The 16,216-nt window shown below is 43.4% G+C and overlaps 1 protein-coding gene across 2 annotated transcripts in view; it reads right to left on the reverse strand.

Annotated features, from left to right (window-relative positions):
* Positions 1-511: 511 nt before the first annotated feature.
* Positions 512-16,216, reverse strand: part of celsr2 (cadherin, EGF LAG seven-pass G-type receptor 2) — a 68,426-nt gene continuing 52,721 nt past the window's right edge. Inside the window, exons 14-34 of one of the 2 annotated variants that reach the window (XM_005741427.1) lie at positions 16,077-16,197; positions 14,380-14,563; positions 14,159-14,260; positions 13,937-14,031; positions 13,163-13,372; positions 12,762-12,945; positions 10,437-10,755; positions 10,125-10,292; positions 9,927-10,050; positions 9,640-9,840; positions 9,379-9,553; positions 8,230-8,342; positions 7,909-7,991; positions 7,037-7,163; positions 6,836-6,946; positions 5,468-5,598; positions 5,296-5,381; positions 5,022-5,192; positions 3,844-4,056; positions 3,542-3,764; positions 512-1,713 (exon numbers count right to left, since the gene is read on the reverse strand). In XM_005741427.1, the coding sequence (XP_005741484.1) occupies positions 1,707-1,713; positions 3,542-3,764; positions 3,844-4,056; positions 5,022-5,192; positions 5,296-5,381; positions 5,468-5,598; positions 6,836-6,946; positions 7,037-7,163; positions 7,909-7,991; positions 8,230-8,342; positions 9,379-9,553; positions 9,640-9,840; positions 9,927-10,050; positions 10,125-10,292; positions 10,437-10,755; positions 12,762-12,945; positions 13,163-13,372; positions 13,937-14,031; positions 14,159-14,260; positions 14,380-14,563; positions 16,077-16,197 (3,148 nt within the window). In that variant the 3' untranslated portion in view covers positions 512-1,706. Of the gene's footprint in view, positions 1,766-3,541; positions 3,765-3,843; positions 4,057-5,021; positions 5,193-5,295; positions 5,382-5,467; positions 5,599-6,835; positions 6,947-7,036; positions 7,164-7,908; positions 7,992-8,229; positions 8,343-9,378; positions 9,554-9,639; positions 9,841-9,926; positions 10,051-10,124; positions 10,293-10,436; positions 10,756-12,761; positions 12,946-13,162; positions 13,373-13,936; positions 14,032-14,158; positions 14,261-14,379; positions 14,564-16,076; positions 16,198-16,216 lie in introns of both variants that reach the window. The other variant, XM_005741426.2, reaches the window with a different exon arrangement.

The following is a 16,216-nucleotide window of genomic DNA, read 5'->3' on the forward strand; positions in this document are numbered from 1 at the left end:
AAAACGAATCGCCCACCACTGCCATGGCTTTTCTCAGCTGCCTCTGGACTGCTGCGGGTGGAGGTTAAAGTCCCCACTAAACACTTAATATATAAAGTAAAACTATTGTTTTTACAATTTGTCATTTTAATGTTAGAAAAAATATGGAGATAACATCTGTTTCAATAATCACAGCTGTCAGGCTGAGCTCCATTACCATTTTTATCTAAAATAACCGTTTCCTGGCTGTGGCTCTGGATGACTCATTTTTCTAGCTCTCAAGACATAAAATCACACGTTTCCAAATTCCAAAAAGATTCCAGTGATGTTCATTTATAAGAACACAACAAGACTCTAATTTTTAAAGTTAAAGTGTGTAAGTGTGATCAACTCTTTTTTTCTTTTTAGAGAATATAACCCATGTGTGACAGCTGTAAACAGCTGTACTGAAGGACTATCAAACTAACACATCTGAAACGCAGCGTTACCTGAACTGGCTCCAATAAACAGGCCGAAACGACGGGAATGGTAGAAAACAGTTTAATCAGTACAAACAGGAGCGGCAGAGTGAAAGACAATCCTCTGTTTGGACACCAGTGTTATAACACCATGACTGACGTGGTAGTGTTGGCATGAAATTTATACATTAAACTCATATGGTTGGTAAAAAAATGGCTTCACATCAATCTCAGTAGTTACTCATAAGAGACTTTTTTTTTCTCTCAGGTATCAAGAGTATTTCCTAAAACCAAGGTCTGAACGTGTGTACATATTTACTAACATTTAACAATATGTTCTCAATTCATTTACAGGCCACTCTGTACAGTAAAAATGAATTACAGCTCAAATTTGCATGTATTTAATTACTTTACAAAAGACACAAGCTTCGCTGCTAGTCTATAAAATACAGCTGTTTAGTCACTGAACTCAGATGTGTGCGTCCCTCGGATAAAACAATGAAAAATTCCCAAAGATGTGCTCTCAGTGGCTTACAAAAAAAAGTGTATCAAAAGTCCTTTGAGTCTTTACTTTTTAAGCTCTGCACATACAGGTTTGTTCCCACCTGTGGCCTCTGGAAACACCCTTCAGTAATCAGTAGCTTACATGGAGAATCCAGGCAGATGCAGTCAGTCTTAGTGAGCAGCTCACGGTCCACGAACACGCAAAGAGCCTCTGAGGACGACCCGCACTCGAGCGTGTTGCGTCTCTTGGATATTTTCAGGCCTGTAAAACCTCAACAGCCTGAGTCTGAAGTCATCGAACGTCAGACGGGCAGAGACGGCAACAGCTCCAGTGACCAGAGAGACGGCACAAAACACAGCAGTAGATGAAAATGGAAAATTTCCCTGAATGTTTGCAAGTGTACAACTAAATGAGCCCGAAAGTATGACTTCTTTTTATTATCTGTCATCAAAACGATATAAAAATCCTGGAAAAATAAACAAAGTTGGAAAAAAAAATGGACCACCAGCCAATCAGGACAGTAAATCAAAAAAAAGTGCATTTCTTCAAGTATGTAAACAAAACCATTTCTGTAAAGGGAGAGTGAGGCTTGTTGTGTGAGGGTGCGGGTGGGGTGGTGGCGCAGGGACTCCTGAAGTTTTGGCACACGTGTATGAACTCGCACGCACACATAAACTCCTTCAGATGACGAGAGGGGAAGGGGGAATTCCTTCTTTCCACAGTTTATCAAGGGGGAAATCCAGTGCTTCCTGTTTGCAGTCACTCTATGACCTGCAAAGACACACCCCTCCGTCAGCAAGGTCACATGGAGGTGTTGCAGTGGCTGCTGGGAAAACAGGGTGGGTACGATGAAGATGAATCAGAGGATGATGGGATGGAGAGACAAGTGTTGGAAACGAATGCAATAAATTAAAAAAAGGAAATAAAAATGACAATGAAACACACACACACACACACACAGACAGATACACACACAGATGCACACACGGGCTGTGAGGGGTGACCGAAAAAATGATGCACCAATCTGAAGACAGTGATCCTGATTGTTTCTGAATGAGGATCAGAGCTTCATGGGATAAAACTAAAGAATAAAAATCTGAGATTTTTGGAAAGAGAAAAAGGGGGTAAAGAAGGCTGGTTAGTAAAGTGGAATTCACACTGCTGTGAATAATGACTGCATCTTTAAAGTACCTTTTAATGAATACAAAAGTGTTTACATCTGAACCAGCCGCGGGCCACTGGTTTTATACAGTTTCATAGTAAAAGATTTCCTCTCTTCTTGCTGCATCTCCAGGTTTTTGTCTACATGATCACAAATAATTTCTGTGCCTTTTTTCAAATACTTTTAATGTGCAAATTTGACGATCTGTCTCAATCCTCTTTGCAATGAACCTTCTCCTAACTGAGAAGCTTTTCTAGCATCCGTCGGTATCAAATCTTTGGCCTGATTTGTTCTCCTACTAGAACAAGAGTAGGGTCACTTTTAATTTTTCTTAACGGCTGCTAAAAAAGACTTAATAAAATCCTATGGATACTGTCACTATGTTTACATTTATGGCACGAAAGCTTTCATTACCCTGTGAAAATCGTCACCTATCACTGCGTTTACAGTTAAACTGACTTCATGATCAGTGACACTGAGACGCCATTTAACAAGCAGTTTTATAAATGTGGTATTTTTGGCTTGTTGTTCCAGAAATCTCAAACTGTGTGTAAAAACCACACTTAAGAGTACTGTGTATGAGTCTTGAGCCCCACTGTTATTTCTGTATATTGTTTTAGACAATAGCTGCAGCGATTTATTGAAACACGCAAACATAAATGTAAATATAGCAAAAACAGAGTTTGTACAGTTTTTAACGTGTTTCGAAATCAATATTTGCCACGATCTCCTTTATTCTTCAGTCTGAACTCTCTCTCTTCTGGCCATAATTAAGACCTCGAGAAAGTCTGCAGAACTCAAAGTAAAATATAAATGGGACTCAAGACATTTGCGCAGTATTATTCACATGTTGCACATGCACATGTTGTCTTTGCTTTATTCTGTACTAGTAAGATGTGTTTGCGTGAAACACTAAGCTGCCTTAAAACAATGACAGAAAGCTGCCGATGTCCAGAACAGAGAAAGGAGTGATGGCAGTAAAACTCACATCTAAAATAGAAAAGTTCTAAACTGCTCCTTTAAACATGATGGCCACAGAAATTTATTACATATATGATATAGTGATTAATCCAAGAATATATTGATCTTTAAGGTTAGTGGCTATAGTGATAATATGTTAGACTTAAGTGAACTCTTTGAGCCCACACTGACTTTCACTGTGTACAGGATATCAGGAATGGTGCTGTCTTCATTTGGTTTCACGTTAACATTTAAGCGGTTCGAGTGGAAACGACACAGACTACCAGGAATGAAAACGACCACTGATGGCAGCAAGACTCATAATTTGACAGACAGCTGAACGAAACACTGAACGACTCTAGCAACAAACAGCGGACACACACGTAGGCGACGACACTGATGCGTTTGCATGAGTGAGTTTCCCTTTTCTCAGAATCTGATGCTGGTTTTCATCTGTATCGACTTCCTGATACTCACTCTGATCCCGATGAGTCGCCGTCCACTGTCCCCGCCTTGATGCTCAGGGCGACCCCGTTCAGCTGGTCAGGCAAGCTGCGTTTAGCCGAGGCCGCTCGACTTTCACTAGAGGAAGATCCATGAGGGGACGCTGTACCCGGAGCGTTTTCGCACAGTTCATTGTTGATGCGGTTGAAGCTGTTCCTCTCCACGATGGGAGAGAGCTGCTTCTTCTTTAGGATCCCTGGACCGGGGTAAGATTTGGTTTAGCTTATTTATTTAATAATGGTCAAGCTAAAGCTCTGAGGTTTGGATGAGCTTACCTTTGTGAGGGTGGGCGCTGAAGTTCGGCAGACTAGGCAGCAGTACCGTCACGCTTTCCTTTGTTCTGTCGTCTGATAATAACCGGGGGTCGCGGACGATTGGCTCCTGATTGGCCAGCCCTTCCATCTTCGCTCTGTCTCCACCCGTGAGCTCGCTGTCACTCACTGTGGCAGCGTACTCTCCGGGCCAGTACAGCTTATTCAGACCGTTGTCTGGAAAACAAAAACACACAGAGTGAGCTCAGCTCCTCTGATGGGTTGATGTTCCTGCTTTACAAACATGTATTCTTGGTCCTCGTAGGTGAACATACACAAATGTAAAGATCATGAAGTAAGAATCCAGTTTTCTTATACTGGATTCTTATTATACATGTACACAAATACACACAAATTATACACTTTTCTTTCTGGAACAATGTCCTTTGGACAGATGAGACCGGAGTGGAGATGTTTGGTCATAATGCATATCACCATGTTTGAAATCCAAACACAGCAGATCAGCCCAAACACCTCAGACCAACTGTCAACCACGGTGGGGGGAGGGTGGTGATTTGGGCTTGTTTTTCACGCATGGGACCTGAGCAGTCACCGAGTTGCTCATGCATTCCTCTCCTCTGTCCGACGGCTAAAGCTCGACTGAACACGTGAACATGCAAAAGAACAACAACGCCAAGCAAAAAAGAAAATAAAGTAAGGTGTCGCACCGATTCAGACCTCAACGCCACTGAAATCCTGTGTGTGACCATAAGAGAGCTGTGTGTAAATGAATGCCAGCAAAGTTCAATGAATAGAAGCAACACGGTAAAGACGACTGAGGCAAAACTCCTCCACAATAACGTGAGACTGAACGTCACGCAGAAAACTATTACCTCAAGCTGCTGAATCGCGGCGTGCATTTCGCCTTAGGTAAATAAATACTGACCCATTGTGTCGTGTCATGGTTTTTTGATAATCGCAGCTTGTATCGACCTCATTTTAAGACCTGCTAAGGACTACGTGACTTTTTTATATTCCTTCTAAGACTTTAGAGCAGTGGAGGTGGTACAGCCTGTCCTCCATCCTTACATAAGTGCACTTTCTTTTCACTCTGACTGTTTGACTGCTTTTCAGAAAGTAAACCATTTTGTGGTGTGACTTTAGTGTAAAGGCAATGCATGTGAACAGGTTCATGTGAGCACCTTGACTGAGTGGTTGGGGTCTCTTGGCGACATTGGATGCCAGATTTTCCCAGCATTCCTCTGGCGGGAGGGGGCCCTCCTCATCCTCGCTGTCAGAGGAGTGAGTGGAAGCGTAGGAGCCGCTCTGGTCGTCCTCCAGAGACAGGTCGCTGTCCGAGTCGCTGTCGTGATCTAAACATTGACGGGTTAGCGTCAGTGAAAAACGAATCCAGTGACTCCATCAGTGCAAAAGTGGGAAAGTGAAGAACAGATCTGAGGAAAATGAGCACGCTACCGTCCAAGTGCTCCTTAGTTTCATGGAAGAGCGACGTGTGGTCATTGAGAGCGATGTGTGCCTGACTGTTACTCAACCCGTCGTCACTGAGAAGATGGAAACAGTTCAGTTCACTTACTCAGTCCGTCACTCAGCACACTGATAGTAGTTTTTTATTAAGTGGTTTCCTCACCGGAGGACAAATGGCACGTAGCTCTGCTGGCTCTTCCCACTCTGCATGGTGCCGTTCAGCGACACGCTGGATTCGCCGAAGGGGAGGTGGTACAACCTCCCGTCCATGTAGTTCGTGTTGCATTTATAGCTCTGGAATTGGAGGCAAGAGGCAGGCAGAGAAACATGTTATAAAATACGATGCAGAGTTATTTCAGATGTAAAGAACATAACAGGGAATTTATTGTTCCTGCAATTTTTTTGTACAGATGCTAAGAAACAAACTTGGACCAGAGAGAAAAAACTTATTTTCTTGAAATTTATTCTCTAAATAATATTTAAACTGGTCTGTCATGTGAACTTGTCTCTGTTTAGTCATTTGAAGCATATATCACACTTTAACCCCTTAGCAGTCCAATTAGTCCCCTAAACCATCCAATGTCCCGTGGGCGGTACGTCCGACTGCTAAGGGGTTAAAAGACTCTAAGTGAAGACAACCAGTAAGGGACTTATTTATAAAAGAGATTTTCCCAATTACAAGAAATGTTCTGCTGATCCAAGTCAGATTTTTTCAGAATTTTGTAACCTTGCAGCTTCTTAATGAAAACATTTTCACCCTTTCTCCAGTAAGCCACCGGATCTATCTCTAAATCTACAATTGAAGAAGGTCTGTCACGAATCGACTGTACAGCCACACTGGAGTATCTAAGAGAGGCCTGGCAAGAGGATCTCATGCAGAAATCACAGCTCCAGAGCATGTGCACACGTAATCAGTTCGTGCCAGATGTAACAGTTCAGGATACGGCACAGATCCCCCTTTCCAAACTCAGATCGTCTATTTCCTTCCTGATCAGTGCTCACAAACACCGGCCTCTCTGTCTCTGTTTTTGGAATGACGAGCACAACATTATACTTACAAAAAACGTCATATTGAAACTGAGTTTCATCCTTCAAGCATAGGTCTTTTTGCTACGAATATCCAGTCAATATCTGAGTGAGTATTTGTCTGTGGATTACATGCCCCGCTCCAGTTTACCTGTTTGTTTACAGCAACAGTTTTACGGTGAGGTAGCGCTCTTTGGCACAGATGAATGAGATTTATTTTACTTGTTTAGTAGAGTCAGTCATTTAGGGCGGAGAATAAATCCTCCTTTTTTATAAAATGTCAAAAAAAGCTCAAAGCTCAGTCTGTTGGGAACAGATGGTGCAGTATCAACAGCATAACTGATATCTGAGATAATTACAGATTTAGTTCTTTAACAACAGCTGACGCCATATTTTAGTTTGTTTTTTTTAAAGAAACTCCAAATATGACATCAGCCTAACTACGTATCCCAGAGGTGTCAAACCGAATGAAATATTTTCTCGCCGCTTATTGCGAGGGACTCACGGAGGCCTTGGATTTGATCATGTGATCGGGTCGCTTGCGGCTGCAGCAGTATTTCATAGCGTTCCTTGCTTCTTTATTGAAGACAATACGGAAGAAGAAAACAAAGGGACCCTGGAGTTGGACGACAGGGAAAGGTTAAAGGTTAGTAAAAAGGCACAACTGAGCCTTTCAAGCAGTTTCAGGGTGAACCGATGGGCTCACCTGCACACAGTTGAAACCAGCGAACAGGTAGTGGAAGATGATCATATCGCTGTTGACGGAGAGCAGTGCGAGAAAACACGTGACTGAAACCAGGAAGAGGACACAGCCTGCGGTCTTCAGGCCAGAGCTGCAGCGAGAGGAAGCACAAAGAGGAGTTGGCGAGGAAGGACTTCTGGAGTGACCAGTGACCTGACTCGGAAACCAACAACAAGAGTTCAATGCAACACACGGAAAAACAGAGCAGCACATGGATCTGAGGATAAAACAGCAACAAAAACAGCAACGATAAGCATGCCGAAGCTGTGTGCCTGAGATGACCATATTCTCTCTATGACATCATACAGATCCAAGAGTAGAAAAAAACTGTCTGAAACTGAGTGCTTAGAGTGGCCTGGGTCAGGGGATTATTGCAGAAAATATTTTAAAAAAGAACACGCACAAACAGCAGCTCCCGAAGAGCAAGGGCTAGACTAAAGATTTGATGTTTTATGATGTTTATCTTACAACATGCTGATGCCAGCCTCGTTTCTTTTCTTTTTGGAAATACCCAATAATGACATCTGCACTGTTTTCATAGTCCCTGGGTCCCTGACCCTGGTTCAGCTGGATGTTTCTTCCTGTCAAAAGGGAGTTTTTCTTCTCACTGTCGCCAAGTGCTTGCTGATTGTTGGGTATTTTCCTTAAATTGACAGAGGCTTGAGGTGACTGGCATTGTGAACTGGTGCTGTATAAATAAAACTGAATTGAATTGTGTTGCTAAACAGTGACTGCCTATGTACAAAACATTTTCCTGTCTAAACATCAAACTGACATCCTCTAATCAGGCAGGAAGTAAACGGCGCTGGTGTTGAATGACAGGCCGGGACACTCACACACGAGACTCTTTCTTCTCGATGCTGTGGTGTCTCAGCGAGCAGGAGGCTCTGGACGACAGGATGTACAGAAAGATGTTCATCTGTGGATACACAACACACCAGTATGTCACTACTGGCAACACAGCAGGAGTTTGTGACATAACTAAAGTAAAGTGAAGGTCTGCAGTGCAGCATGTTAGAAGAATCAACAATAATTAATGTAGCGTGAAAATGCTATGCACGCTGCTGAGGTGACAGCTTTACCTCCGTGTCTTTATATCTTTTAGTAAAACTACAAGATATTCATGTGCGATTGGATGGATGGATGCAGGTACTCACCGACACCACTATGGCGATGGGTCCTGCAAAGCTCCAGATCAGGGTATCGTACATAGACAACCAACAGAAATCAGGGTTTCCATAGCCTTCGGGGTCCAAACCCACCGCCAAACCTGGAGTTGACCCCAGAAAAAATAGACAGTGTGAAAAGTTTGTTTAATTTTTGTCTTGATTCACTTTTTACTGAAACTATTTTTATCTCCAGAGGATGATGTCACAGTGAAAGTTACTAAAGCTGAATAAATAATGACTTCTCATAGTGTGGCTGGGTATATAGACACGTTCTGTGGGTTTATAATCTGTACAGGAACTAACTGAATTGGCTATTCAACGAAACTAATTTAACTGTAAGACTGTTGATAATGACCAACTTGTACATCTGATATTCTGACCCCTGGTTTGATCCTGGGAAGAAACACAAATCTCTTTAGTTGTTGTGGTCCTGGGTCAGGTTTGTCGCATTAAGTTAGTTAAACTTCTGGGATATTGATCTGGTCAGTTAAGTAGCAGAGGGTTGTTTCAGTTTCAGCTGCTTTGGTTTTAATGAAGTGAATAACAGGTGGACAGATTGATATCCCTGAAGTTTAACTGACTTTGTGTTATACTGTGATGATCGAGTGTTCCCTTCTTTCTTTAGCAGTGTACATTTATAGAAAATCCTTCTGCAAAATAAAAATGTTGGGAAAAGCTAAAAGATTTAAAAAAATGACTTGATTCAAAGAAATGTTGGATGGATCAGTGCGGAAGGACTTTAAAAATAGCCAACAGCTGACGGCCGGCCAGTAATAATATAATTGTGATTATCTAAAAAAATCTGATCAAGAAAGGTGACCCTGTAAAAAAACACCTTCCTCAAACCTTTTGCGATGTCTTCAGCTCACAGAGCAGATATAATGAAAAAGATCATTCAAAGATAATTCAAATTGGTTTGTTATTTTTATTATCCACTCAGCTTTACTTTAAAAAATTAATTTGCTTTTAAAGTCTTTGTGATTGTGTTTGAGACGTGTCTGATTCTTTTCCTCATTTCTGCTCCCGCTGTCACGAAAGACGTTATAAAGGTTTAAGATCCTCGTTATTCCACTCAACACACAAGCTGGGTGGAGTGGTTTTCCTTTGTAGAGTGGGTTTTTAATTCGAGGTTCACACCTGTGATAAAGGCAGGAACTCCCCAGCCAATCAGGTAGTAGAATCTCATGGGTCCATAATTGATGTCTCTGACTTCGCTGATCATGCGGTAAACATGCAGCCCCTCCAGGAAGAGCCAGGAGAAAGTGCAGAGGTAGAAGAAATGCAGCAGGATGGCGATGACTGTGCACACAAACTGCAGAGCGAATACAGAATGATTAAAACTTTGGGAGCTCTCAGGGCCGGAGGGAAGAGGCGAGAGACGAGAACCAAAGCGCTCACCGGGTTGTCGGCCTGGTTGATGCCAAGGATGAAGATGAGCTCTGAGAGGAAGAGAGCGGTGGCGCCATTGTTGATTATGCTCGTCTTGTTGCACTGCATGGCTCTCAGGCAGAGCAGGAAGATCGCGGTGAGGAAGAGGAAGCCCAGCGTCACGCCGGCTGTGCTCCACGTCAGGATTTTGATGGGCAGGATCTCTCCGTTCTGGTGCGTTTAGAATGAGAAAATGCGACGTTACAGTGAGGAGCAACTCTGATTCTGATCATGTGAGAAGCGTGAGTGTCACTCGCCTCCCTCCTGGAGATATCCATGAGAACCGCGAAACTCGTCATGTGGTAACACTGGCAGCTGATGTGGGTGCTGTTTCTGAAAACCACCTCGCAGCCTTTCGCCGACCAGCCGCCACGACCAGCTCTGACAGACAAACACAAACGTGAGCACAGCACAACCTCGCCCGGGCGCCCCCATTCACTTACAGCTGCACTCACAGTATGGTGTGGTTCCAAAAGACACAGATGGGTTTGGAGCGCTCCTCGGTGGCGACCAACCGGAACTGCACGGTGATAGGTTTGTCCAGCGCGTGCTGCAGCAGCGCGTCGTTGTCGTGCACAGTGATGCTGACCACCGGGGTGTTGATGACGGGACGCTTTGGGACACTGAGGCAAAAATACACGAAAGAAGAAATAGTTTCTTTTTTCTCTCCTCTGCCAGGAAAGGAAATGAAAACGACTAAAAGCAGCAGCAGATTAGCCTCTTTATACTTTCTACACTCTGAAAAAAGTCAGAATAAGTTTTATTACCGCAGACTTCTCTTATCTGGATCGTAGCTCTCGGGCAGCAGTGAGGCCAGGCTGTGAAAGATGATCACGCTGGCGACGGCGTCCTGCTGGCTGTCATCGGGGTGGCGTTTCTTCCTGCTGGCCGAGCGGTTCCTCAGCGAGGACTCTGGGAAGACGTCCAGGTGTCTGTGGCCCTTCGTTTCCACAGGTGGTTGGAAGACGGAGTCTGGGAGGGTGACAGCCGTCTCCAGATCCGCAGGACGAGGGCCCCTCAGGGACTGATAGCGCGGCAGTTTGGCGCCGGCGAAATTCATCTTTTTCAAACGGTCCACGGAGATGACTGCAAAAACCAGCACACAGGGAAGGTCAGAGAACGCTGCTTCAAAACGGGCTTCGCCGTTTTTAAGTTCAAACAGTTAATCTGACAGAAACGAATCTGATAACTTTCTCATTTTAGATAAAAAAAAAAGAGGACGTCTGAATTTAGGGCTTTTGTTCAGTTCATTTTAATTTCCTCACATTTTATAAACCATGTGATTTATCTGTGAAATAAGAAGTTTAATGGAAATAAAAGGACATAATCTGCTAAAACCTGCGACACAGAAGAAGGCGAAGGATGCTTTCCCTGTGACTGAACTGATATTGTTCAAAATCTTTATAGAAAAATCATCAACACAGCCTGTTTTTAATCTGTAAGTATGAGAACCATACTAAGTGTTTGTTTTTAAAAATAAAGTTTGACCTTATTTTATTAAAACAGAAAACGGAGCCTAACAGGAAATAAATATTCCCAGTTTTTACTGTCATTTTTACCTCCACGTACCTATTTTGTTGTCATGTGGCGGTTCTTTTTTCTGCACACAATAACTGCTAGCATTTCCACGCTTGAGTCACATGCACAACTTTTTTCTTGCTCTTATTTGCTTTTTAGACTCTTGAATAAATCCCGTGTATCGTTTTCGTCCACGCAGCAAACTGATCAGGTATTGAACTCAACCTTTATTTGATCTCGACTACACATGAATGCTGTGATTGGGGTTTGCACCACTGCCGGTTTCAGTGCTTCAGGGTAAATTCTGCTTTAACAGCTGTGACGTGCACGTTAAACGGTCTTTACTGTGCCGGATACGAACTCTTACACAGATAGCTCAGAAAACCTCACAGCATGCGAGTGGGGAGTCATGTGTGAAGCATTTCCAGCAGTTAAAGGTGTTTGAAGTGCTCCTGTTGCGTGCAGCATGTGTCCTGATCACGGCAATGGCATTATTATTTATATAGCAAATTTCATTACGTGTAAACTCGATGTGCTTAACATAACAGACAAAAACATGCACACAGTGATTAAATGTAAGCTGGGGAGAGTAAAAAGGGTTCGAGTTTGTTCTTGAATGTAGACGCAGCTGTGACTGACCTCAGGTCAGCGAGCAGCTTGTTGCAAAGAACAGAAGCACAATAACTGAAACCCTGAGCACGTTTAGATCAAATTCTGGGAACATTTAAAAGAGTTGCTCTCGTTGACCTGAGAGATATAGCAGGGAGGGGTGCCAAACATAAGGCCCCGGGGCCAAAATCAGCCTACAAAAGCCTCCAATCTGGCCCACTTGACAGCTCTAGAACAAGTGAACAAGGGCATAGATTTTAAACTTTTAACTATATTTTCCTTACTTTTTCCTGCTTTGACCTCCCTACAGCCATTCAACCATTCCTATTACATCAAACTAACAGACATCTACTATAAGAACTACTATAAAAATGTGTCCACAGCAATTAAAAACATTTCACTGTGAAATAACAAAAACTTCCTGCTTTATACTTACAGGACAGTCTGGGCAGTGAGCAACCAGGACCTTTTCTGTAATGTTTCCACATTTTTTCTTACAATTTATGATTTCTTTCCTTTACTACTGCTGTTTTTATTTGTTATACAGGAAAACTGAGATGCACTGTTGATCTCAGTAAGTGTGCACTTCTTCATATCGATAGAAAGAGGCCCACGATGTACAGTGAGTCTGATATATCTGTAGCAGGGTTATGAGGACTGAGCGATTGGTGGCTTTATAAACTAATAGAAGGATTTTAAAGGTAATTCTGTGTTTAACTGGGCATGAATGAAGTGACTTCAGTACTGGGGTAGTATTAGTCTGATGATCTGAACAGTCCTGCAAATACAGCACTACAGTAAACTAACCTGATTGATATGAAAGCATGGACTAATATCTCACAGATTAAGATTGAGATAAGAATTTTCTTTCAATATATTCTTTGATATATTTTTTAAGTGGAGTTCATTTGTGATGACAGCTGTGACAGATAAGCTGAAAACTTTGGGCACTAAATATTGCAAACCTATGTTTGGTGTGACAATGGTGAAGGGGCTGAGGTAAGTCTTCCTCATGTTCTGCGCCAGCGTGTTTGCGTATTCCTCGTAGTGGCGCAGGAGCGCCGCCGTGCCACCCTCCGTGTGCTGGATCAGCTCCCAGTGCTGCCGTGTGTCTGGAGACAGGATGGCGCTGCCCACTCGGACCAGATTCTGTCAGAGAACAGCGAGAGTCCAGTGTGACAGGATGTCAGAGCAGAGAGTGAAATGAAGTGTGATGTACTCCCTGCAGATACAACATGACAGGCTGTGATGTCCAGCCAGGCAGGACTGGCCTCCTGTTTCCAGTTTTGTGTACTGAAACAGCCACAACAGAGCTCTGTTCTTGCTCTCCGTCTGTACGAGTGTTAGAAGTGACGTGGTTGTTCACCTCTGTGAAGTGGACGTCCTGTGTGGCGGTGAGGTTGAAGCCCTGCTGGCTGCTTTCATGTCGCAGCAGACTCTGCGTGAGCCGGTAGGCCACTTTCACGTCGCTGCCGTAGAACTTCTCCGTGTGCAGCGTGGCGTTGGCCAACATCGCCGCCGTCTGCTGAATGCGCCCAGACTCGAGGAGCGAGGCGTTACGGAAAAACTTTTCAGACTGAAGAAGAAAATAAATAAATAAATTTTCACAAGAAAAGAAATCCCAAAGACAAGTGTTAGTAACACAGAGATGAGATTTAAAGTGTAAATGTCTGCAGGTCAGACGAGATTAAAACTGAAGCAACGCCTTTGTTGCCATGCATGCTTCATTACTAGTGCCCGAGATGAGGTGGAGTGCCTGTCTCACTCAATCGCCTGATTTATCCTTTAGTGAGATTTTTGTGTGAAATATTTTGAGAAACATTAAACAGACCATCATGAAATCCGGTCCAGCCTCCGATGGGATTAATCGCATTAGCTTTGATTTATAACCAAACACCTGCAGCCTCAGCTGGACTTTATTAAGTGCCGTTAATCTGCACAACACATACGCACATATTTAACAGTGTACCTAACGAAGAACAGTTTTTTGGGACTATCACTTTAAGCCAGTGATGCTCAGAGCAGCACCGCAGAGCAGCAGAATGAAAACATTGTATTTCTCCTCACAAATGAGGATGATGTTGTAGAAACTGGAAACTGACTTTAAAATTTAAAATAGTGACAGAGAGAAGCTACACACCAAAGCTTTCAGCTTGCTGAAGGTAACGGAGGTGCAGTTGAAGAGATTAGGAGGCAGCCAGCCCTTGTGCTCGTCACAGTGTCGAATCGCTGTGCCTGGGAAGGAGGAGAGGGAGCGTTATCGCATGAGGAAAAGGCTGCAGCTGAGAGAGAGCTTGAGGCAAGTTTCATATAGTGCCATTATTATATGGTAATTTGATGAGCTGCCAAAAAAACATCATACCGAGAGTTCCTTTGGGACAGGGAACTGCTGCAGGGAGACCAAACTTAGTCCTGGGCCACCATATCCCAGCCTCGATGGCCTGAGGGCAGCTGTCATATATTACTAAGAGAGATGGAACAGGAAGGAGATGATGAGGATAAAATTAGAACAATATCTAATGTATTTGTACCTATAATGAAAAAAAGGGACTTGATGCAAAGCTGTAATTAATGTGTTCTGACCTTCACAGCCGTTAGGGGTAACCTCAGCAAACGGGTTGTCACAGCGGTCGCACTGACGTCCGATGACGCCGGGTTTGCACTGACACTGGCCGCTCTCTCGGTCACACGCTCTTGAGAAAGAGCCGACCGGGTAGCAGTCACACAGCAGGCAGGTGTCGCTGTCTTCAGGCCGGTAATGATTGTCCTGCAAATGAGAATTCTTCCTTAGCGCCACGGCAAGCTCAAACCGCACGCTCAAAAGCATCTGACTGCCAGCAGACAAGTTGTTCTCCCACCTGGATTTTTTCTAGCCAGAGAAAAAGGTGGAAAACGACGCTACAAACCTTCAGAACACAAAATAAATCTTTAATTGTCCCTCAGCGCAGTGCAATGCAAAGCAAACACAGCTGTAAAAATGGATCAGCGCTGAATGTTGGAAGATGTATAACGACTGTTTATGAAAACAGCTTCTTCCTTAATATTAAGCCAGTCTGCAACACGTGTCGTAGAAGTGTGCAAGAAACCAAGTTTGGACACAGATTCAGAGGTTTCACGTGTTCCTGTGAGGGCCACATTTGTGCAGCTCTTTCTTCATTTCTCAGGAAAGAGTTCCCATAAAGCATCAGATATCTGATGGATGTCTACAGATTTCTAATGTGTGTTTAGAAAGCATAATTAAAGGTGTACAATAATGTGCTTTAACTATGTAAAGCTCAAAGCTTGCAAAATAAAGTTTAAACTGTGGGTTATTTTTCAATTTGCACACAGTATAAAAACTGCAGCAAGATTTTAGGAGTCACTTGAGAAAGGATCATGCTGAAAACAAAATTCATCAGTTTAGACTTGAGAAAAAGAATTGCTGATGCTCAAAAAGCAGCAGATGGCTACACAAAGTTATCACAGTGATTCCAAGTGTCAAGAACTGGAGTGAGAAGTATCATCAAGATCAAGAAAGAGAGCTAAAGAGCACAGAACGAGTCTGGCAGAGGAAGGAAGGGAAATACTTCAAAGACTCTGGAAAGAAAACTAGTGAGAGATGAGTCCAAAAAACTGGAACAACTGCCAAGACACGAGTGAATGACTTATCCAAGTTGGGATTTATAGTGTTAAAGCAGACTCACTAGAACCCTGCAGGAGTGAACTGAACGTATCAGACCAAGAAAAACTCCACTTCTGCAGAAAAGACATCTTCAAGCCAGACTGAAGTAATGAGAATATAACATGAAACTAGAGCTCCTTGACCACAGAGACGCTGCTTATGTTTGGCAAAAGGAGGGAGAGGCGTACAACCCAAAGATCAACGTCCCCACAGTGAAACACGGTGGAGGGCGTATCATGCCGCGGGGATACTTCAGTGCATTTGGAACCTGGAGGGTGAATCATGAAGGAAAGATGATTTGTGAAGATTTGGGGTCTGGGTCATCATGATGTCTTGCAACGTGACAAAGACTGCTGGTGAAGAACTACCATCAGAAGACCAAAGTGAGCATGACTCATTGGCCTGCACAAAGACCTGATTTTAAACTAACTGAAAATCTGTGGGTTAACTGAAGAAGACCATCAAATATGGAAGAGATTGAGAAGAGGCTGAGAGATTTGCTAACGAAGAATGGGCTGGGATTGTGTGAGAGTTGTTAAAAAATGCACATCTTGTATTTATTTGAGTGGACATGATGTGCGCTTTATTACAGGTGAATGAATCGGGGATGCTAGCTCACCTTGCAGCGACACTCTCCGCTCGTCTTGTTGCAATCAGAATCAAAACCCTTGTCTGTCTGACAGTTGCAGGGGCCGCAGGTCTTGTGACCCCACCAGCCTCTGGGACACGGCAGGTCGGTCCTGTGGACACAGACATTAC

Source organism: Pundamilia nyererei, unplaced genomic scaffold (genome assembly GCF_000239375.1).
Source record: "Pundamilia nyererei isolate P.nyererei 1_Seehausen unplaced genomic scaffold, PunNye1.0 scaffold00110, whole genome shotgun sequence".
Classification (NCBI taxonomy): Eukaryota; Metazoa; Chordata; class Actinopteri; order Cichliformes; family Cichlidae; genus Pundamilia; species Pundamilia nyererei.